General features: G+C 40.5%; 1 protein-coding gene across 1 annotated transcript in view; it reads left to right on the forward strand.

Annotated features, from left to right (window-relative positions):
- The first annotated feature begins 3,605 nt into the window (after positions 1-3,605).
- VEGFC (vascular endothelial growth factor C) overlaps positions 3,606-25,085 on the forward strand; it is a 95,609-nt gene continuing 74,129 nt past the window's right edge. The window contains exon 1 of the mRNA XM_072123612.1: positions 3,606-4,043. Within this exon, the coding sequence (XP_071979713.1) occupies positions 3,930-4,043 (114 nt within the window). The 5' untranslated portion in view covers positions 3,606-3,929. The remainder of the gene's footprint in view (positions 4,044-25,085) is intronic.

The raw sequence follows: 25,085 nt of genomic DNA on the forward strand, positions 1-25,085 counted from the left end.
AATAATGTATTTGTTATTAAATTAAGTGCTTAGTACATTATACATTATTTTCAATTCCCCACATTTGTCTCAAAAATAGAAATATGTTTAAATAGACATTAGAGACCATTGCAATGGATCTGATGTGCAGATTCTGAATAAACTCTGACTGAAAACTGATTGAACTCTGATGCAAAATGTCAGTTTTTCTCCAAAACCCTCCAAACCCTCATCGCACCCTGATCAGACTTTGTCATGATCTTCAACGCAAGTGTGGAAGGGGCCTTAGTGATGTCATAATTCTGGTAGAACAATGCAGTGCAGAATTTGGTAAAAAAAAAAAGTGAATGTAAACCACTGAACATAATTATTATTCCAAAACTAATCCCACCATTAGCTATTCACAGGGTATCTGATCAAATGTTATGTAACAAATGTTAAAGGGAACCTACCACGAACAAATCTACCTATAAAGGTAGATCGGGTGGTAGGTGGATCAATGGGACGTGAGGATAGCCCTTTTAAGGGCTAATCCTCACGTCCCTGCACTTTTTTAGTAACTTTTATCAGACTTTTATGCAAATTTCATTATGCGGCTACTGGGGCGTGGAGTGCCCGCATCTGAGGTTACACAAGGCGGCTACTCCATCCCCCGGTAGCCTCTTTTCTCCTCCTACTCACCATTTTCGTCACGCAGCTGCTCATAGCTGCGCGCCCTCGTCCAACGATCCGGCAGTCTGCGCATGCGCAGAACAGCAGGCCCGCGCCTGTGCGGTCACTGCTCCGAATAAAAGTCTAATAAAAGTTACTAAAAAAGTGCGGGGACGTGAGGATTAGCCCTTAAAAGGGCTATCCTCACGTCCCATTGATCCACCTACCACCCGATCTACCTTTATAGGTAGATTTGTGGTGGTAGGTTCCCTTTAAGTTGATGTTGAACTCATTGGGACTTATTTACTAACGGTCGTGGATTGTACTTTCATCAGAATGTTCACTGGTTTTCGGGATTTGCACATCTTTGACAGGTTTTTAACTGGGGTTTGTGCCTGGATTGTGTCGCACGTGATTGGATTGCGGCGCAGCTGCGCTGGCTTGCTTTGCGACAGAAATGGGGGGGGCGTGCTGTTGGACGATCTGACTGATTCGGAATGAGTGTGGGATTTAAGATTCAAATTGTGTAGCAAGACAATGCACTTACATGCACCAGGAAGAAGAAGGTGAAAAGGACGATCTTAGTGAATCGTGGCACAGTGCATTATTGTTGGACAACGCACTTTCTGTAAACTCCTTGGACTGGGTAAGTAAATGTGCCCCATTATGATTGGTGTATACTATAACATATACAATGTAAAGCTAATCACAAGAAGGGGGGCTCTGTGTCCCCAGCTTGTCACCTAACTTTTGGGTGTTATTTGCCACAGGGGATGTCAGGGATACACTGCAGAATTTCCTTGAAAGAAAATGAGCCACATATCCATCCCATGTGGCCTCAGCCTCCTGGTGCATTCCATGGATATCTGTGAGGCACTCTAACAATAAGAAGACGGCCTTGCATCAGCTCCATATTGTTCCTGTGCCAGTATTCTCATACGTCTTATTTGTAATATGCCGTGCTGTATGACATAGACCAGACCACATGCTGGGAAACTTGCACTTGCATATCTGCTTCACATGTGTGGACATTTTGTGCACCATTGTGAAATGTAAAACCACAATCTTTTTGCAGCTTCATACACTGATGATATAATATCTATATTTATAATAAATCTTTATTTATTTGGCACCATCAGATTCCACAGCGCAGTACAGATCATGGGCCAATAAAATGATAGGAATGAAAGCCACTCTGCTGCAAATGTATATCACTACTGGCACGGAAAATACTTTGGTCAAACTGCAGCAATGACGTCCTGTGTGTCTTTTTCTTATTAATAAATGGCATATGTTTATAACAATTAATATTGGGGCACATTAATCTTATACTGGAGCAAATTGTGCCAGCGTATGATGTGCCCATGCCTCCTGGCATGTGAAACCTCTATGCCAGATCTGATCATGGTGCAGAATTGTGTCCTAGCCTGTGCCTAGGCTATAGACAGTGCACATTCTGGCCAACTGCACCCAAGCGGCATAGAGGGTGTAGAAGTCGAAATTCCCTGCCTATTTTCAGGCATTCAAGCCGTATTACCCCATTGCTTTTCTTTAACACTCATTTATTGCATATTAATAAGACAGATATTAGATGTACAGGAGGATCCACATCATGTCAGGAATAGGACCTCTCCCTCCTGATATGGAGGTTGCTGGTTATCAGTGATGCTATCACAGAGCCAGATATTTAAAGGTACATTTAAATACATAAAATGATAGATTTCTAATATTTTTTATTTATGCAATAGATTAAACATATTGGGGCACATTTACTAAGGGTCTGAGGACCGCGATTCTGTCGGGTTTCCCGAATTTTTCAGTTTTGTGCTGAATTGCCCCGGGTTTTTGGAGCATGTGATCAAATTGTGGTGCATTGGCGCTGGCTTTCATGCGACACAAATCGGGGGGCGTGGCTCGGATAAACCGCGGAATTTAAAAATCAAATTGTGTCGCAAGATCAGAGCGGGAAGAAGATGGTGAAGATGGCGGATCTCAGCCGGGAAGCAACACATGCAGGAAATTGGACTCACGATCTTAGTGAATCGCGGCAGCTCCGAACCCAGGTCGGACAACGCACACAGCAGGGATCGCGATGGGACAGGTAAGTAAATGTGCCCCAATCTGTTGGAGATTGAGCTTTTATGGTGAAGGTGCCAGAGGTGAATACAGGAGCTCCAAAGTTTCAACTGGATCAGACATGATGGGGGGCATTTATTATCGACTTTCAAACGGAAATTTTATTTCCCCCTTGCTGCAACTAATTAATGAAGAGGTGGCGCCACAATATTGGTGCTTTTCCGACACACACGACTTGTTCCTTTTTGGGTGGAAAATGGTGCCACTTGTGAATTTGCTTGTGAAAGCGAGCAGCACTCCAAAGATGGAATTCAAAAGTTGGTGATCTTTATTGAGGCACGTGGCAACGTTTCGGTGTTGGACCAAGCCAGGACCTTGGCGGGCTCTGCACCCCCCCTCCTTAGGGGTTCCATAAAGCTGTGCGGACTTGAACTCTACTTTTTGTAGATAGATAGATTTATTTTCTCTGTAAGGAAATACATCAATGACTGCAAAAATAGGCAATACTCAAAAAAATAGAGGTGACAATTGTGATACTTGTATTCCCCCAATTCACTTGCAGCGCAGGTGAATCGCTATTTTCACTTTTTGGGGTGCTGCCTGATTTTGCATCTTAATGAAGAAGCATTGTCCCCTGGGATAGCACTCAGACTTTTTCTTTAGATTCTAAGTATGTTCTCTGTACAGAGACCTTGGTGCAGGCAGCTCTGACATACAGATAGCATGGATAGACAGACAGACTGTCCTCTGTAGGGTGTTGGGGCAGTAAGTGAGGGGCACAGGACACTTGGCAGAGGAGCTGTGCATCCCTGTGGTCCTGAGCCGTCTCTCCCCTAATTCCTGCCAGGGAGGAGGGCGGTGAGGAGGGAGGAGAGGGGGAGGTATAGTGTGAGTACCTCCTCCTCCAGTGCCTCAGACCTGCCATCCCTGCATGCCTCTCTCACTATCACCCCCTGCTCATGCCGACCACTGCTGCCTCCTGATGCCAGCCTCACGCGTGTCCCTCCTCCCCCATGCTGGCACCACACACTGCTGCGCGACTAGATTGTAGCGATCCCGTCGGATGTGCAGTCTCCTGAGACAACTTTCCTCTCGTGCTCCTTGGCCACCTTTGCTGAGAAGAGGCTGATGCTGGGGGTCCTGCTGCACTGAGTGAGGGGATTACTGGGAGCTCGCTGTGACCCGACTGCCTCCAGGACCTGAGCCACAGTCCGGACTGGAAAATGCACTTGCTGGAAGTCGCTGTACTCCTTCTATACACAGTGCTGATACAGGGGGACATAGCTTATGAGTCAGGACAGGGCTATTACGACGATCCGGAATTTGGGGACTTCAAGGTAAGACATGTGTGTCCTGTGATAGCAGCCATACAACCTCAGGTGTCACCTACCTGCTGCAGGAACCTACTGACCCTGCACTGGATGTGACTGGTGCAGACAGGAGCTGAGCCCTGACATTGAGCACCCTTCATGCATGGATCCTGCTGTCTATGTGGTGTCATGGAGTCTGATTATTAGTCTGTATTAAGTTGTTTCTTTATTTTGTTACTTTAATCCTCTGCATTGTACAGATTGTAATCCCTGTGTATGGGGTTCAGAGGTGGATCACAGGTCATAGGTGACAGTGACACTGTGCATGATGTAACATTGGATTTATTCATCTGGTTGGTAATAATGATTGATTGCAGACGTGATTGGACATATCTGATTGGGCAGATTAACGATTTGGAAAACTATATTGACGTGTCAGTGGACAGTGCACATGACTGTGTTTTGTTACGGATGCATATGGATGCTTAGCAGCAGGTCCTATTTATGCAGGGGTTTGTGGCTTGAGCTTTTCCATAGAAGTCTATGGGAATGGGAAAAGTACGGATGCGACACAGGTGTTATCCCAGTGCAGTCCGTATTTGTGCATCAGTTGCTATTTAACAAAATCGTTTGACCCCTGTCGGGGCTGGGACAGGCTAGTGACATCATTTGGCAGACTTCATTTTTTTTTTGTGGCTTTGCCAAAGCAGATGGCATACATATGACGTTTTGTGGCTCCGAAATTGATCACACACTGATAATCTACTGAGCGCAAAAACGGACCTGAGAAGCCATAGAAGAGCGTTCAGGTAGCCTAAGGAAGTTTTAAGGAACATAAAAATAATGATATAATATCCTGGTGCCAGTCACTTCTAGTGCTCACTGTGTTCTGGGTCACTTTTCCTTTTCAGAACATGTGCCGTTAGGGTGAAATGGACCAAAACTTCTTATGGGTTCTCTATTTTCATTGGATCAATGTTTATTCACTAAAAGCTTGTACCTTAAAAATGTCATGAACTGGTTCCCTGGCCTGTCTCCATGTACTTCACTTTCTCCTTATGTTAAAATTGGCTCTAAAATATGCTGTCGTTTTTGTGCTTTTGTGTGGTATGGAAACTAGATTTTGAGTCCCACTAGGGACAGGGACTGATGTGAGTGATGACAGCTCCTGTACAGCATAGCTGGTTCCAAAGGCCACTAAGTCAAGACATCAGTGGGGGTCCTAGTTCATCCAACCTTAACTATATCATTTTCTGACATTCCTCAAGAAGTGAACTAGCAGAACCCCTCCGTACACTAGGAAATCTGTGCATCCATTTGTCCACACAGCAGCACACAGGTTAACAGGCATTTTATGACATGCTAAGAATTCCTCCCAATATAGCAGCACGTGTTTTCACTCACTTTGGCCTTTCAGACACAATTTGTTTCCATAATCTGAAAAGCTTTTATGTTTTTTGTGAACTGCTCAGTAAATGAAGCAGGACTGGTAATCCAAACCTAGAAGATGCCTCGCTGGGTATGTGCTTCATGTGTGGCAGGCGTACAATATATTGCTGCAATTTGGCTCCAAGAACAGGGGGTGCAAGGTTATAATTGCCTAATTTCACGTCAGTGGAGACATAAGGAGTTAATCTTATTTACTTAGCTGACCAGTAGCTACATTGTCGCCGTGATTCTTTAATGGTTGTTTCTTCTTTCTGCGTTGAATGGGATTTATACGGCTATTGTAAAATTTGACATCCTTTATGCACGGTATAAATCACATTGTTATACACATGGTTTTTGGCACTGAGTTTTTTCGTGGCATCTGTTTTTAGGAATGTTTTGTGAAAATACTGACATTTTTTTTTACTTGTAGATTGTTAAATATGTTCTCTGTGACAGTCTACATTACTTACTATTGTGATGCTTCTGCAAGTTGCAGGTTGTACTGTAGATTTTCAGTGGACAAAAAGTGTAGGATGTAAAGCACCGTCTGGCAATTATCCCTGGTACGTGGAGAAATATTCTGTAGCTATCAAACAGTGGATTACAGTAGGTTGTAGTCAATCACAATGTGCAGAATAGTCTTTCACCTTCTGTTTACAAACAGATTACTACATTCTTCCATTCCAAACCTTACATGCCAAGAGTAACCTACAAGCAGCAAATAGTAGAGTGACACTTTGTTGGGGCGGCCTGCGGAGCTGTCAGACCTCACCCTTTACTTACATCGTACAAGAGCTGTGGAAAGTTGTAGAGAAAGGGATTACAATGCTAAGGATACTGTACCACAAAACCAGAAGATTAATCCAAGTCTTCTGACCCCTGCTCACATTTTTAGTAACGCTTACAGTCCTCTTCCAAAGAAAGCAATTTGACATTTTGCAACTTTTTCCCCCTTTTTTTTTGGAGTCTTGGCAGATCCCTCCATCCCTACGGAGTGGGCTTGTGTGTCATTTGGCATTTTTTAAGGTTTCATATGATTATCGTCTCATATTAATCATATACATGGAGAAACAGAACTGCTTTTACATTTTAAGAAAAATGTAAATTCCATTTTCATATCACTCTCACACTTTCATACTGCTGACACTTCATCTTCACAGCGCAGACACGGAATATATTCCAGTCCCCTATCTGTATTAGTCAACTCAGATGACTTCACACAAATGGGAATGCAAATTGGGTCCCAGATCTGAATTGTCTCTTTTTTTTTAATTCCTTGGAGAATGAAACCAATTAAGCCATTGAAGAAGTCATCCAACAGCTGTAAAATAGTTGGCTGGAAAGGAATGACGAATGATACAGGAATAGTTTCCGAAAAAAGTCAGATACACATATTGATGTAGGTTATGGAACCTGCACTTTAGTGTTGTTACTGAGTTGCTCTTTTGTGTAATATAAGATCAACCTCTACATGTCAGGCATATCTTTACTAGTATCTTAGTATATAGATATCAGCATATGAGTATGTGTATAGCTAAGCTACTCTATATGTAATTATCCTATGTGAGACTTGTGTGACCTGGCCCGAACTCACAGTATCATCAGTTGTTATGATTATGTGAGACCTCACCCCACATATGTCCCATATGTTATGATGGTCTATATACAGTATGATGATCTCAAGAACATCTCTTGCATCCAACCCTTCCTCAATCCAGTGTCTACAAAATTTCTAGTACATGTCCTCATCATCTCCCGCTTGAACTAGTCCCATACTCTGCAACTCTCCGCAGACTGTCCCCCACTTTCCAAGTCTTCAAATGTAATCTGAAAACTCACCTGTTCAGAATCGCCCACAGTACACAATAACTGTACTTCTTTGCTCCCTCACCTCTTGTCTCCATCTTCCCCCTCACGGGCCGGGTACTCCTTCCACTTGTCTCCTCATCACTGTGGTTTTGTGTTTGTACTTGCATTTGTTTTTGTCTTAATGCAATGTATGTGAACCCCATGGAATCAATGGTGCTCTATAAATAAATAATAATCAAGCTGTAATATCAGCCAAAACACCCAGAACTGAGTTATGTGTCCCTTGTACTCTGGCATTTTTATCTAAACTTGTGGCTCATTTGGTGTTACAGTGTACAGAAAGTCCCTGATTTGAGGACCCCCAACTTACCCAACTCTGGTAGCTGGTAATTTACATCACTTTAGCTCCAGGCTGAGATGTTCAGCTGTAAGAGTTATGTAAGGTCTCTACAATTATGTTTTATTATTAACCCTTGTTCTTGTGACAATCCAAAATATAGAAAATTAAAAAAAAAATTTCTGGAGTTACAGTTACAAAATACAGGCGGTCTCCTACTTCCACTCGACTTACATACGACCCCTAGTTACAAACGGACCTCTGGATATTGGTAATTTATTGTACTTTAGTCCTAGGCTACAGTGACTTACATACAAACTCAACTTAAGAACAAACCTACAGACCCTATCTTGTATGTAACCCAGGGACTGCCTGTATACCAATTTTGCCGTGCATGCAAATGAGACTTATATTGCTATATATGAATATGCATGGTTTGTTAATAGGTTTGCCTAAAATGTAATTCTCTCCACGCAAGGAGATATATGGGGAATGTTGGGTCAGTGGGAGTGTAACTGCCGGGGCATCCTTAATTATTGTATTGGGGGACTCTGCTCCCTTACTCCCCCACTTAACATCTGCAGTAAAAAGTAGTTGAATAAAGAGGTCGTTGAGTATGTGAGCTGCTGCTCTGAAAACAACTGGACCGCTGATGATATTACTATATATCCAGTGTGGGTTTGTATTGTTTGAGTGTTTTCAAATATTCTTAATAGAACGTCAAAAATTTGTTATGATTGCATCCACCCTTCTTGTTTCTCCAGAGTGTGATGGACACATTAAAAAAATCTTCACCGCGAAAAATGTTTTCCTCTTTCACTTTGATATAAATTGAAGTACATTTTTTAAAGAGTGCTAGTTCTGTCTTAAAGCCTATGCAGACTATTTTCTTCAAACGGCATGCTCCATTAAAGTCATATTGCACAGAGAAGACTATAAACTATAAAATATATTTGTGTGATTTGCTAATGCAATGTTAGTTTTGAAAAGTAGTGGTCGGGTTATAGTGAGGAAAAAAAGAATTTTTTAATTGGGGTTCCTTGGATCGATCAGATAAAATAGTTATGGGGACCCAACCTCCATCAACACCTACAATTTAGATCCTAGTAGCTTCTAAGATGGCTTGTCTTCTGCTGGACCTGTGGACCTATGGGGGTTATGTATCATACGCTGGCACATGGTGCATCCGTGTATGATGATCCACCTGCCCCTTCTACACACTGTATATATCAGGAGGCTCCATCCTACTAATGTAGCCACGGACAACTGTGCCCGATGTCATTTCTAAGTCAGACCATGTTTGGTGTGAAAATAGACTTTGACCTGCTACAGCTAGTTTGCGGGAGTGGGGGTAGGAACGCCATATTCTGGGCCACTCCACTGTCAGGCCTTTGGCATAGAGGTAGTGTTGCGCCAGGATTAACGATTTTTTGTACACCAAAATGAATGTGTTAGGCCGAATTCACACGACGTATATACGGCCCCGGTAGATGGCAATGGCCGCATGTGTGGCACCGTATCGCTCCATACACAGAGAAAATTTAGGACATGTCCTATCATTCCCCGTATGCCCAGCCGTGTGCCGTGCATCTCTATGGAGAGGGGATGGGTCACCCCTCCTCCTCTCCATCGCACTGGTTGTATGCAGGGCCCATCAGAGGATCCTGTGGTGCTGGTGCATTCACTAGATTACTGTTTCTTCTTAATGACAATTCCTTTAACAGATCCATTTTCTTGCGACCCATGTTCTTGAAGCAGTAGTGTATGACCAGCTTACTGCAGAAAGATACAATGGAAGGATAGATGTATATCATTATACTATCAATATCAGTCAACTATAACATGTCAATATAGTATAAAAAGCAAAATGAATCTCAATCAAATCCATAGCATAGTCTCAATCTCATCCACATGCTTTATCAAGAAATTAGCGGATATGTTGCTGATATTGAACTGTGATGTGGAGTTTAATCTGCTTATGTCTCTGCTTATGTTGCTGATCTTCATTGTGGAATTTCACCCTTTGTAATAAAATTCACTACAAAAGCCACTTTACATTTCTTTCGGATATACAGTTCAACCGTTCATCCGTCCAACACAGCCTCAAAACCCGGTTAGCTCTCTAAAGTAGCAGGGCAACAGGAACTTCTACCAACTTAAAGAAAACAAAAAGGCAACAACAGTAAAATTTTAGAATTTCTGAGCACATTAGATTCCTAGTTTCTTGGATCTTTCCAGTTCTGGCTGTTCTTCCTCTTCCTATTACCCTTCCAACTCTTCTATGCGTAATAGTCTTTTTCACTGAACTGTAACTTCTATGCGTCCGTGCAAGATCAACTCAATCCAGTCATAATGACTTGAAGTGTTTTGGTGACGGATTTATTTGTTAGTTTTCCTTGCAGTTTGTTACTGTTATCTTTTCCAACCCAAAAGTGTCAGATCTTCTAAAAGACGTAGAAAATGCCGCCTTTAAAATGAATTAAATGAACACTATGGGGGAAATGTACAGAGTGTGTCACGCCAAGAGCAGGGGGTGGCACCAGATAAAGGGATTCCAGGAACACCAAGAGAGACTGTGTCATGCATATAGTGTATCAGCTGTTCCAGGAGAGTTCCTTTAATTGTATCTTTGCGTCTGGGAAGATTACATTGCGATAAAATAAGATCGATGTGGCTTTCCTAGTAACATACACTGAACCTAAAGAAATTGTGACGCTTTAAAAATTCCTTAACCCCCTTATCTATGTAATACATGTTGTACTTACATAAGTAAGTACTTACATGTAGTTCTACAATAATTCTGTCTAGCTGACTAGTCATGGCCTTAGTGTGGCTAATTTAGAGTATGTTCCTATAGACAACAGAACGTGTACAGTATGTGCTTATTCTGATATAAGAAATATTTGCAGTGCCACATCGGCTAAATATACATTTCACATCTCCTTTCTAAGAATATTCTGCAACTGATTTGCCTGGGAGAAGGAGATTTAACCTATGCCTGCTTTAACTTTGGAGGACTTTGAAGTGGTACGGTACCTTCTTACATCATAACCATCATGTACCACGTAAGGAAAACAGACAATACTTTCTTGGTGGCTGTTTCTAATCAGATCGGAATGATCAGTGTATGTAATCCCCTAGAGGACTGAATAGTAAGTCAGCTGGGAGGTCTACGCATGGACCCTTGCATTCATATGTACTGCTCTGAGCTGGAGGGCTCTAAGTTGAAGAGATTTGTGAGAATATCACACAGCATATAATATCCTTGTGTGTATCCAATTTATCAACACTGTGCATAGCGGCTAATGTGTTAAAGGGAGTCCACTGGCTCCCAAGTTATCTTTGAGTCGAACAGCCATTGTGTAGGGCACTATATAAGCTGTCCAGAAATATATCTTTCTTGTTTCCCAGTGATCAGTCATTTTAGAGAAAATTAAGATTCTTTCTTTATGCAAATTACCTTCTTGGTGCACCAGGTACGGACTGTGTCTGCTGGTATACTGGATTTTAAGGCTGGCGTTAGGGAGCTGCAAACTGGGCATTTGCCCAAGGCCCCCTGTCCTACAGGGGCACCCTGCATGTGGACTTTTGTGGCCAGAGGATGTATTGCTCCTTTAATACCCCTTGGCAGAATGCCCGGGTGAAGATACTTATCACTTATCTCCTGTCTATATATCTATCATCTATCTGTCTTGTTATCTATTTCCTGTAATTTGTCTATTTCCTATCTATATATCTGCCCATCTAACCGTTTATCTATCTAGATTTTTGTCTATCTATTTATCTATATATCTTCCATCTACCTATCTAGTTAGATATCCATTTATCAATCAATCAATCCTCTGTCTTTAACTTTATCTATCTAGCTCTCATATCCATCTATCTACCTTCTATCACTTTTATACTTTTATACCTTCTATTATCTATATTTCTGCATCCTATCTATAAATCTATATCATCTTTATATTTATCTTCTATCATCAATCTGTCTATCTCCTATAACATTCTCCTCCAGTCCCATATTACAGATGCCTTACCATACTACTGGGTGTAACTACAAAGTGTAATTATTGTGCAGGGCTAAAGGAGCCTCTTACTGGATGTGACTGCTCATAAAATAGTTTTATTTTGGAGCCCTACTTTGTCTAAAACCAGGTTTTTCATGGTTTTCCACCTTTTTCCAAGAACGGATGTCCACAATAGTGCAGAAGGCCGGTGTTACTTGGTGCTGTAAAATATAATGAAGAAAATAAGTTCATGGTGCTCCAGCACACATGACCTCACCCTTGGAACACCGAGAAGGGAATTTGCATAAATATTAAAACTGAATTTCCTCTAAAATGACATATCCCTGGGAAACATGAAACACATGTAAAGTGAGTAAAGTGTCCTGTACAATTCTGGTATTGCTTGTGGGTGAATTGGGAGGTAGAAGACTCCCTCTAAATACAATTGTGCCATTTCTGGTCTACAGAAAGAATAAGTAGTATACCTAAATATATATTTATGTTTGTATCACTGTCATATTGCCTATGTTAGACTTCCTACAAATACATGGGATACATCGACAATAGGGTGTTACCATTCTCCATGTGAAAGGGTTGTGTTCATATATGGGCATTTCTGATTGGACATACCCCCAACTGCTAACAACAATACATTTCTATGAACAGAACAATGTGAAGCCCTTGGAGAAGATGCTCCATAACTCTTTATGAAGAACACTTCAGCAGAGCTCAGGGCTTCTCGATGGTCCCTAGTTAGATCTATGTAACGTACAAGAGAACTTTACGTAATAAAGGGTACCAGGGAGGAAAGTGTTAATTATGACACGTCAGAAGAAACATGCACGCTTGGCTGTGTCCCATAAGAAGAGAATAAAAGAGAGTAATTACATTACCATAACATTGCAGATATTTCTTGGAAAGCAAGTCATCACAACTGCGTAAGAGATCATCCCATACATCATACAGGATGGTACCGCAAGGAATCGGCTACATTTTACATTTCAGATATGACCATTGTGTAAATGGGGAATATATACATTTACAAAGTGACCTATACAATTAATTATTATTATATACTGAATTACCAACCAAGGAACAGAACAAATCAACCATCTCAGCCTTGGTCCATGGGACACAGGTGTTTGTAAAAAGCTCAGCCCCTGTCACTGTGGGTGGAGGTTGGGTCAATAGAATTCCAAATCAATTGTATATCATTCTCTGCTTATTATACACTCAGCGCTCTGTGTATTTCCATAATTTTTGTCACCACTACCTCTTGTAGTTGGCCATCTCAAGTGCCTAACCTTTACATGTAGTTGGGCTGCGTTCACATCTCGTTTTGTGCCTACCACGCTTGCAACGTATGGCACTTGTGTATCTTACTGTATGTTTATACAGTGGATTATGTCGCCTGGGGACCCCTCCTCCCCCTGAATACGTGGGGGAGCAGCACACAACAGCTGGAGCCGGCGATTGCCTGTTGCTGATGTACATGGTGTTACCCCAGTGATGTCACTGTCCTTATATAGATAGTGACATCACCGGCTTCCCCTTCCTGCTGAGTGACGTATCCGCGCAGGAGCTGTGGCTCCGGGATGCAATACGTTGCATCAGCTCCCTATAGGCTACGGCGCATATGTCGCTCAGCAGAAGAGAGCAGGATAAAAAAAATGTAGCTTGCTACGTCTTTCCATCCTGTCTTTTTCAGCTAAGGCATATGTCAATGCATACGCTCAGCACATAAGTCGGGAGCTTTCCCTACGTATACGCTGCGTGCATACATAAAACAACATGTAAACTAACAAAAGTTAGATGTAGACTAACAAAAGTTGTCCAGTTTAAGCAAATAATTGATATTGTTTGTGTAATGAAAAGTTATTCAAATTTCTGATACTTTTTGTATCAATTCCTCACGGTTTTCTAGATCTCTGCTTGCTGTCATTTTATAGGAAGTTTCTATGTTTACTACGAGTAGATTCAAATCGGTCCATGGTCACACAGGTGACATGACTCATTATACAGTATATCACACAGCTCTGATTACTCTCTATGATACTAATGAGGTGTGCACCTGTGTGACATCACATGACCAGGGACAGATCCACTGGAAGTAAACAATGACACTTCCTATAGAATGATAGCGAGCAGAGAGAAAATAGATAGGTATTGATGCAGAAATTACAGTGGAAAATTGTATAACAAACAATCACATATACTTATTGAAACTGGACAACCCCTTTAATGCATCTTGGTGCATTTTTACAGTTAATTTACGCACGAGCCTTTTCAGGACCTTTGAAGCTCCTCCAAAGGTCCTGAAACTGCAGACTGAGAGCAGGCAGAAGGGGCACATCCCCCATTCTCTAAGAAGCTGATTCTTTACCATATGTAGGAAGTGATTCCAGACTTGTCGGGGCTATAATATTCAAATAGCCCATGGCCCATGGCAGTCTTAATCTAACACTGCTCTGACTTCTCTGCAGAGTTTTTATTTTCTTTGCACAATGTGGAGCCCAGAACTCAATACCATATAGAAGATGTGACCTTACAAGAGTTATGATGGATAACATTACATTGATATTATAGGGTTTTTTGTACCTGTGTTTTATGTTGCTGTTGCAGCTGCTGACTGATATTAAAGGAAACCTACCATTTCAAATGGTCGGTGTAAGCTGTAAACACCGAGCACCAGCTCAGGGTGAGCTGGTGCCGGTGCTTAGTTTCGTTAGTGTTATAAACCGTGGTATCGCGGTTTTAACACTTTTTAAACTTTAGAGCAGAAACTGCTTTGGCGCTGCGTGTGCACTAACGAAACTGAGCACCGGCACCAGCTCACCCTGAGCTGGTGCTCGGTGTTTACAGCTTACACCGACCATTCGAAATGGTAGGTTTCCTTTAAGTGCTGAAGATTTAGCTTCTTGTGATCAGAAGACCCAGGCCCTCCTCTTGCTCTGTAGTCTCTAGCTTTATTTACTTTCCTATTATCACCATAACCTTACATTGATTAGAAACTTCACTAAACTTAGCCATGCCACCAGTATATCTAGGTCCCCTCACTGAAAAGCATTTTGATGTTTGTTTTAAATTCACACTGGTTTGTCCCCAATGACCTGTGTGTAATCCTCAGACAAGATAAGATAAGAGCACACACTTGAAGCAGCAGTGCCATCTACTGGATAACATACCTGGCCATGCCGTCATCTGTACATATCTTCTGTACAAGCCTATTCGTGATATAATATATGTTGCAGATCACAACTATTCTTTCAAATCCCCTTTGCAGAAGATCAGAATGTTTTGTAAATAGGACTATATTATATTGTGTATTGAGAAATATTTGACTAGCAAATTTACTTTTGACTTTAATTGTCTTTTTTTTAGCTTTTCTTGTTGCGGTGTTTGCACCTTTGTCATCTCAGTGTTTCTACTTTTTGTTGAGAAAGTCATCAAAAACTTAAAAGGAACCTGTCAGGATTTGGGACACTCAACCACCCACAGGTCCTTATTAACCAGTGAGTCAGTGTCCCAAATCTCTCTGTATGGTTTTTCAGCTATCGTCTTAAAAGAAAAAAAAACTTGATACTCACCTCGTCCATCGTTCTCTCTGCGCCTGCTTGTTTAGGCAACTTAAAGGGGTTATCCGGGATTAAATTTTTTTTTTCTGGCCGGGCTGGGGAGGGCTATTTAAACATAATAAACATGGACTTACCTCCTCCGGTGCTGCCGATGTCCCGCGCCGCGGCCCGTCTTCTCCGTGCGCCGGTTACAGTAGAAGGGCGCACAGGGAGCTTCCGGCCGGCCGGATGCTCCCATGCGCACCATCTCTCAGCGCTTACAACGCTGAGAGATAGGGACGGATGGGAGGAGCCGTCCACGTACTGACTTACAATACAAGTCAGTTTGCGACCCTAAACTAGAGGTCTATAAGGACCGGCAGTTTGTTTTTAGGTCACAAATCAACCTAACGGGTCTTCTTTAACACACAGTATATAGGCTATTGAGAATGGCGTGTGTATGGGGAATACTGTAGGGGAGGACTAGGAAACCTTGGATTTTAAAAAGCTATAAGTGGATCAGGCAGGGAGTTAATCTCCAATTCTGACTTCCCGAAGGGGCCACTTTCTTGATGAAAGTTTTATAGTATACCATCTTTCACTCAACTTATTTAGTTAAGAATATATATTGTAGTCAAACGGATATATGCAAATGTGGTCTAAGTTCATGATGATGGAAATGTTACATTACTTTCTCTTCAGGGGATTGAACAGGTTGTGCCAACTTCTCAAGTTATCTGCAGTATAGAACAATGATGTTGACCCTTTTAGAGACCGATGCCAAACCCCACTTACTTATTGAAGTAAGTAAAGTGCAAACATGATAATTTTTCAATCATATTAGTGTCTTGAGGACACCAATACAGTAGAAAGAAAGTGGAGAAATTTGGCGTATCATTGTAGCTTGCCTCCAGGTTCCCCTGAACAGCAAGAATGAAGGGGCCCGGAGCAAATATTCCAATGATAATCCAGCTCTGTCCACACGTTCTTGCTTCTCCAGTAGTCTCAGGCAGTCCAGGATTGTATTTGAAAATAGTACTGAGCATGGCATGTCCTTGGTTTCCATTGACTTCAGGAGGGGGCCTTGAGTTCTGTCTAATGAACTCTGTGCTAGGGTGACAGCCTGAGTGCCTACAGAGAGGGCTCTCCATGCCATAGGTTCAGCACCACTGCTATAGAAGATAACAAGTTGATCGGTGAGGGTCTAAATGTTGAGAACCCCGTACAACCACATGAACAGGACCCGCAGCAATCTACGGAATGGGATCCCGTTCTAACTAATAGGTGAAGCAGTAAATGTTGCTCTATTCAACAGTATGTTAGTGCCGGAAGTTGCTGAGCATAGCACTCGGCTATTTACGGTACCCTCCACATCACTGGGGGTCCCGTTCCCTGTAGTTTGACCTTCATCAAATAGCATAAAAAGTTGGCACTAGTTTTTCAACTAACATCTTTGCGTGGCCAAGGGCTCAATAAAATATGAGAACAATTGGTAGCTGCCTAATCCGCCATAAATATGAAGATATATAGAGACATAAGGTTTGAAAATAAAAGTATGTACACATTTTGGAAGAACTGACCATCATGGTGTGATGGGATAATGTATGGCTGGACTCCTTTTACATCATTGTACTCTATGCATACAATAAAAAGTGTTTATGAATGTCACATGACCATCTCCAGCTAATTGTTCTCAAGTAACGACTGCCTATTTTTAACATTTCTGTTTAACAATATCCCTTGAGATGAAAGTCGTTCCAGTAAGAAGTAACTTGAAGGTCCTGAATGATATGAGACTTCCTTCATTTTAAGTATGCCATCATCTACTCAGGAAGCTCGAGTGTAAAGAAAAGAGGAAATGACATTTAAACGAAACCACTCCAAATATATTGCATGGTATAGACACAGGGTACAGAGTTATGTCCTTAGTAGTCTCTTGTTAGACTCCTTTACAAATTCTGTCATTAATAAAACACAAGGTTTTGCATTATTGTCAAGTGGATATTGATGTGTTTTTGTGCCTCTTATGTGTGGGTCTCAATGAACGGTAAGTTGTTCTCTTAGAATTCCTGCCTTCTCTGTAATTTACTTTCTATAAAATATAACTTTTACTAAAATATTGATCTTTTATTTATCCTTTTATTTAGATTGATAAAAGAACCAATTTTGGGCCCCGAAACCAGCTCCATGTCCTTATGTTGCTGGGATTAAGGACCCCAAACCTGGTCATCTCAATTGATGAGTGGTTATTATAGTATCTTCCAGTCCCAAAATCCTAAAGGGGTCTAGAAATGTAGAGACCAATCTATCTACCCCTTATCTCATACACTGATGCTTGTATATGCACTGTAAATGTAGAAATAATGTAGTTGGAAAGGGTGGGCTGTGTAGGCAATCATTTAGTGGGGCATAGTTTTTCAATTAATAAAAGGTAAAGGATAGAAATTATGGATAAAGCTTGGAAAGGTGTTATAGGAGCCAGAACTGGTACATGTGGTGCGCAATTTTTGAAAATTACGCTTGGGATTGGTGGTTTGGGGGAGAGAGGGGGTTAGGGATTCTCAGTGTAAGGGTGGGAAGTTATTTTATCAATGATTGTCTATCAGTAATGCCAAACTATACTGTATAAAGCTGGCTGGTGTGAATGGCACCAAGAAAGCTTCTCCACGTTCCACCCCCAACCCCTCATTTTGCTGACATTGCTGGAGCACTTGGAGCATTTTCCTTCTACAAAGCTTCCTTGATGGTGATGTAGTTTGATAGGTGGTATTTCATCAGTAATAACTCTAAGAAAGGTACAATATTCTGTCAATCTAAATTATGTGGAATGGTTCCTAAAATATATTTATAATAGTTTAATTTAAATTCCAATTTTTTAATATCTGCCCTCACATCCTCTGAATGCAGAGATCTGTAGTGAAACTATACGTAATGAATTGTCTCCTTTTCTGTTCACACACCAAGAACCATTGTATGTCTTATTTTGGACATCTTGTGTGTAGTAGAGCCTACCCTCCGAGCAAGGAAGTAGAGGTTTATATGGAAAAAAAACACAAGCGGCCACTATACCATTCTACTGCCAGTGAAAGGTCTGATTGCAGATTTCCATAGCAGATTCTTAGTAATTGAGCCAAGTTTCAGTGACTACAAGAAGATTTATGGAGTAGAAGAGGAAGTGGCCATGTACTGTGAGAAATTTGTTATGGTCTAAAGGAGAAACCAGCTAAATTCATTGTGTGACAGGACTTGGTAGATTGCCAGAATTATATATCGTAGAATTAGAGCTTAACATACGGCTTCAGAACAGGTAGAAATATTCAATAACTGAAAGGACTTGACCATTGCCAACTACAGTGAGGAGCAGATAAGCAGATGACGAGGGTGATAGTGGAATTTCCAGAATGTCTATTTGTTGTATGGAGGCTGCTGATAATAACTATCTTATAGTATATGTAATACTTAGAATTTTGACTTAAAGGTGTTGTCCACGGCAAGCACATTCCAGCAAATAGTTGATATTGTCTGAATAATGAAAAGTTATAAAAATTTTCCAATATATTTTATGTATCAATTCTTCAAGGTTTCCAAGATCTCTGTTTGTTGTCTTCTCCTTAGTTTACTTCCTGTAGATAAACACAAGGCCATAGCTATGTGGTATCATGCAGGTGCTAGGTTCGATATAACACACAGTGTCATCAAAGCTGTGTGATGTGAACGTGCCATGCACCTGTGTGACATCACATGACCATGGACCGGTGTTTATCTACAGGAAGTATACATAGGCGCTTCCTATAGAAATACAGCAAGTGGGCATCTATAAAACCACAAGGAATTGATATAGAAAGTATATTGGAAAATTAAATAATATTGTTTGTAATGAAAAGGGAATTATTTTCTGTAATGTGCTTAAAGTGGACAACCCCTTTTAGATGAAAACATTTAATAAACAGTAAGAAGTTAAAAACTGCCAGGTCCCTAAAGCCTGGACTAAAGTCATTTTAGCACAGCCATAAAGGAAACACCCCAAGTATCTTATTAAATTAATTTGCATATTTGAGGATTAAACTTTATGTCGGCAGCAACTGCATCCAAGAATTAGGGAAAAAAACGGGAAGCAGTTTCTGCCCGGACAGGGAATCTACCATAGGGAATCTTTACAAAACTAGTTTCCTCATGGTAGATTTCTTTTAAGCTGTCTGCACGTTATTCATTGTCACAGATTATCAGAGTTCCTTTTAAGCATTTTGAGCATTTTATACCTGTCCCGAGGGTCATGTAACTGGTCTTTAATATAAACTTTCTGATGAGTCAGCACAACATCACAGTGAGGATTTCAGTCTCAAAGCACAGATGTCAGAGTCAAGAAAAATAGTGTAAAATAGAATTATAAAGTCCCCCGTCTTTTCCGCCCTGTTAGAAACATACTTTATTATGATCATCCTCTAAAAAAATATTTACCCAGTTATTTATATTGTACTTACTGGACAATGAAAAAGTCACATTACTGATGCCTTGTTCTACCAATACCGGCTGTAATGGATCAGCATCCTAGAGTAGTTGGATATTTCTTGTAAGATATCAATGTGGTTAAAGTTGTTTAAATGTACATCATGTTCCAAAAAATTGGAGCTTCAAATTCTACTTTAGTTCAGGTTCGTATATAATCTGCAGATATTTTTTTATCTTAATAATATTTTCAATTATTAAGGATAAAAATGTAGTGACAAGAGTTGGCCATTAAGTTGTAAGCAGCCTATACTGAAGGAGCTTCATACATGGCACGGACGGCACTCAAGAACTTTGGTAATATCCGCTCTCTAAGTTATTATACGGCAGTTTTACTTACATTGTGTAGCTTTCTTATTAGATCACTGTACTGCCATTTATTATAGCGTGGTGTGGTAATGTACTTTAGTTGTAGAACAAGGATTTTTGACCCCTTGAACTTTCAGTTCTGTAAAGGTTTAGGGCAGTGATGGCTAACCTATGGCACTGGTGCCAGAGGTGGCACTCAGAGCCCTTTCTGTGGGCACTCAGGCCATAACCAGAGATGACTCCAGGTATCTTCCTGCAGTCCCAAACAGCCCAGGACTTGCTGTGCACAGAGGTATGTTAAAGTGACAGCTGGACCTGGGACTATGTTCTGCTTTATTGGTGTCCTCAGGTGCTGGTATTGATGAAAACTGTGACAGAGAAGGGAGTATAAATCACAAATTACATTTCTGTGTTGGCACTTTGCGATAAATAAGTGGGTCTTTGTTGTAGTTTGGGCACTCGGCCTCTAAAAGGTTTGCCATCACTGGTTTAGGGGAATTTCCTTTTCTCCTATCTCTTGTTTTTCTTGGTGTGCATGGTTGGGTGGGGTTTAAGTTGTTTTTTTTTTTTAAATAACTTGTTTCTATCTACTTTTCTTATTTTCATTTTATGTACAAATTTTTTGTAAAAATAAAGGAATTTAAATAGAAATAAAAATAACATTATTATTTTTATGTACCGGCAGTCAGTCCCCGATTTAAGGACACTTGACTTACAGGCAACCCCTAGTTACAGACGGACCTCTCTGCCCAATATGACCTCTGGTGAGGCTCTCCAGATTCTCTAGTTTGCCCCCAACCTGAAATGATCAGCTGTAAGGTGTCTGTAATGTAGTTTTATTGATTATCCTTGTTACCATTATGCAATTGACAAAAAAAAAATTGTCTGGAGCTACAATTTTAAAAGATCAGTTTTCCTATGAACAAAAGTTAGGCCCTATCCAAGGGATAGGACCTAACTTGCTGATCAATGGGGGTCTCAGTGATGAGACTGCTAGAGATCACGAAAACTAGGGGTCCACTAGACTTATGGAGCAGACAGCCGCGCATGACTGTTCTGCTCCATTAATCTCTATGGAGCTGACAGAGCTCGCCGAAACTGCTTGCCTGACCATGTCATATTTGAGTTTTTCTTGTTTAATAAATTAGCAAAAATATCTACATTTCTGTTTCAATTCAAGATGGGTGCAGTGTGTACATTAATGAGCAAAAAAAGAACTTTTTTGATCTTACCAATTGACTGCAATGAAACAAAGAGAGAAACATTTATATTGTACTTACTGAATAATGAAAAGGTCACATTACCGATGCCTTTTTCTACCAATAACCTGCTGTAATAGATCACCATCCTAGAGTAGTTGGATATTTCTTGTAAGATATCAATGTGGTTAAAGTGGTTAAATGTACATCATGTACCCAAAAATTGGAGCTTCAAATTCTACTTTAGTAAAACAGCAGCCTAAACTTCATACATGGCATGGACGGCACTCAAGAAGTTTTTTTAATAACTGCTCTTGATGTAATTATACGGCAGTTTTACATTTAAAGGGGTCAGAATACTTTCTGTACCCACTGTATGTAAAGATACAAAGTAACATGGTGTAGCCAGCTCACCTGTAGAACTGCACTGTAGAGGCAGAGACAGCACCACTGAATATAGTAAATGACTTGAAGTAGTCAGCAAAGTTCCCCAGACCTTTCTGGCTACTTCTCATCCTTTTACAATATTTGTGAAGCTGATACTGTAAATGTGAAGATAATATGCAGCTACAGATCTTTATCCCATGGAAGGGAAAGGTGGAAGGCAGAGCTGAGCGGGGAAGTGACACGTGCAGGATATTGGGCGCACAATGTAAGTAAATAGAAGCAGAGTGCAGGATCGTCGGACACTCTGGATCGGGGAACGAGCAGGACTGGGTAAGTAAATGTGCCCCAATGTGTCTGCCCCCGCCCACACTCTAGAATTTTACACTTACCATCAATGAGTTATAGGAGCTTAAACAGCAATAAAACTGAAAAGTAAGGGGTTAAAAATTATCTATTATTGTATAAACATCACTAGGGGGTTGAAATTTGAGAATTTTCTTTTATGGGCAAACCTCTTCAAGGGTTTGTTCACAACTGCAATCCCTACTATTCCTATAGCTACTCCCCTGAGTGGGGGATTCTCAGGTAGGCGGGCCCCGTGCCAGTCTCTCTTTTTGTAGTTCAATTGTTTTAGTGTTTTTAAGATTTAAGCAATGAGTATTGTAACTGTTCCAGCACTACTATGTACTAGGAAACACTAGGAGGCACCTCTCCTGTTGTGGGGGTATCTGGAGGGGAGTAGTTACAAAACAGTTATATTTGTAAAACAGACTGCAAAATATCTCTTTAGGAGAGGATAGTAAATCAAGGTACAACCTGGAAATGAGAATTATTCATACATTGGCTATCCCTGTAGCTTGCTATGTAATGATGTCTTATCCTGGAAATGTATTCTAAATTTAGGTTTAGAGAGAACTGCTCCATGCGCCACATGTCATGTGAGAATAATGAGGTGTACAATACACAAGAAAGATTTGGCGCCTCTCACTCCAATGTATTGTGTTCTCTTTTGGATGTACACATAATGGCAAATGTAATGAAAATAAAAGCCAGGTTACCATGGATTGTGTCTTGGGTGTTACGCTTCTTCTACGACAAGCTTAGACTTTCTAAGTGGAATCAAAAGCACTGCCTTTGACAGCACCCTAAGTCAGGAACAGAGAGTGATGTGTGACCAAACATAGAAGTGTCCTTCACAACTGGTTAAAATATTGATATCTAGGATGACTTTTACTCTTCTCTTGAAAATTATATCTAAAACATGTGTGTGTTTGATAGAAAATACTGAAAAACGACGATGATTGAAATTAGTATTTCACTGCGTCAAAACCGGAGTTGAGTCGAACACTAAATAAGTGGTATATTGAGAATTATACCGTCAACACAGAGGCCTAGGGGGAGATTTATCAGAAGTGCCTGAGGTAAAACTGTTCTAGTTGTCCATGAAAACCAATCAGAGCTCCGCTTAGATTTTATAAACAGCTGTTGGAAAATGAAAGCTGAGCTCTGACTGGTTGCCATGGGCAACTAGAATCATTCTGCTCCCTGAGAACTTTACTTGATATCTAGGGTTAGAATCTGCCAGTTTATTAGATTGCTTTACCTGTTATATGAACTTTGGGACATTTTAAATGTATGTATATAAACCTGTTTCTATATTTATAACAGAATCGATTGTGGAAGCTAGCGATCGGTTCGTGTACCTGGCTGAAACCTAACCCAATTGGGTCCACTCATCCCTATTGAAATATACTATACTGGTAGAACTTTAACATGTTTAACATTTGTCTGTGAATAAACCTCACCCTCACTTGGAGTGCTGCTTTATTTTTTACCATGACGATAACATTTTTATTAGCTATATTTGTAGGATAAACCTCATTAAAATTATATAAGGCTGATCCCTATGGTATATAATACACTAGTAAAAAAAAAAAAAAAATATATATATATATATAAAGCAAAAAGTGGGTGGCATCCCTGGACCCTGATCTCTACAATCCTATTTCAGTTAGAAAGCAGGCAGAAAAATATTTTTGCATCGTTTAAAGTGATATTTCATGTTTCCTATGGGAGCACAAAAATAGCCATTTTATAGACTGGACATGAATGGAAAGTGGCCGCTCATGCATGGCTAATTCTCCTTTTGGCTGGGCTGTTTTTAGTGGAACCCAATTCTACAGATAGATTAAGGTTACACAGGCTGTCATGAATTTATGACATAATAATAATAATTCCTTATTTATATAGCGCCTATAGATTACGCAGCGCTGCACAAAGCTTGTCATATTGTTCTGTGTAACCCAGTTTGGCAACTGCATTGTGTTCAGAACTGTCTGCTTCGAAATCAAAATCTTACTGCAGCTTATTCTGCTCTTAGCTGATTGTGTGAACGTCAAGACTCCTCTGATCTGAAATTGATGATGGTTCTTAAAGGGAACCTGTCATCAGAAATTGGTCTAATAAATGATTGCCAGTATGTTGGCTAGCAGCTTTACACCTTCCAGAACATGTTTCTTTCCTAGCCCAGCATGGTTCCATCATCCACAAAATCTACTTTAAAGTGAGATGTAAATTGGTTGTATAAAGTCAAGCAGGCGGAGAGTTTAACATGGAAGTCAAGCTCCCCCTGCCTCTGAACACCTCCTCCCCTGTAATTGACATCATGCATCAGACTTCTGGAGATGTGTTTAGTGATGTCTCTGGATGCAGGACCATCAATTACAGTGAAGGGGGCTTTCTGAGAAAGATAAAGCTTGAATTCAGTGTTAAAATCTTGACTTTATACAACCAATTTATAGTTCATTTTCTGGATGATGCCACCACACTGGAAAGAAACCTGATCTAGAAGAAATTCAGCCTGCATGACAACATACTGGGATTGGTTTATAGGGTCAATCTCTGCTGACAGGTTCCCTTAAAGAGGACCTGTCACCCAAAATTTCAGCACTAGGAGCTGCTTACATCAGTAGTGCTTTACTAGTGCTTGATCAAACGCCGCAGTGTTAGAGTGATAGCATTACCGGAAACCTCCGGTAACGCTATCTAGCACTGCGGCGGGGTATAGTGTAATTGTCCGAACGCTTGCAAAGCTGTCTGACGTATTCATTTTTTAAATGGATTATAAATCGACCCCCAGAGATCTTAGACCAAAATAAAGCTATATTTACAGTAGATATAATTTACCATTAGCTCTAAATAAACGTGTTGCCCTAAAATGTCCAGACATAGTAACAGTGTAATCTACCGGTAATTCAGAATTTCTTTTCATTATGGCTGAAAGCTGGAAATGTTATTTACCTTCAGTTCGTTAAAAAAAATGTGCAAATCTAACTTATTTTTTCAGAAAATGTAATCTCTTTAAAATGCGACGAAACAATGTGAAATGTATACTTTTTCCATTTCCTTTTTCACCATTTGTATTTTTCCCATTTGTATTAAAGAACAGGTTCCATGCAATAATATTTTACTAGATTAATGAAATCCATGCAACTTCCGAGGAAATGGTGCAGGGTCATGTTTACTATCTG

The sequence above is a fragment of the Engystomops pustulosus genome, chromosome 1 (genome assembly GCF_040894005.1).
Source record: "Engystomops pustulosus chromosome 1, aEngPut4.maternal, whole genome shotgun sequence".
NCBI lineage: Eukaryota > Metazoa > Chordata > Amphibia > Anura > Leptodactylidae > Engystomops > Engystomops pustulosus.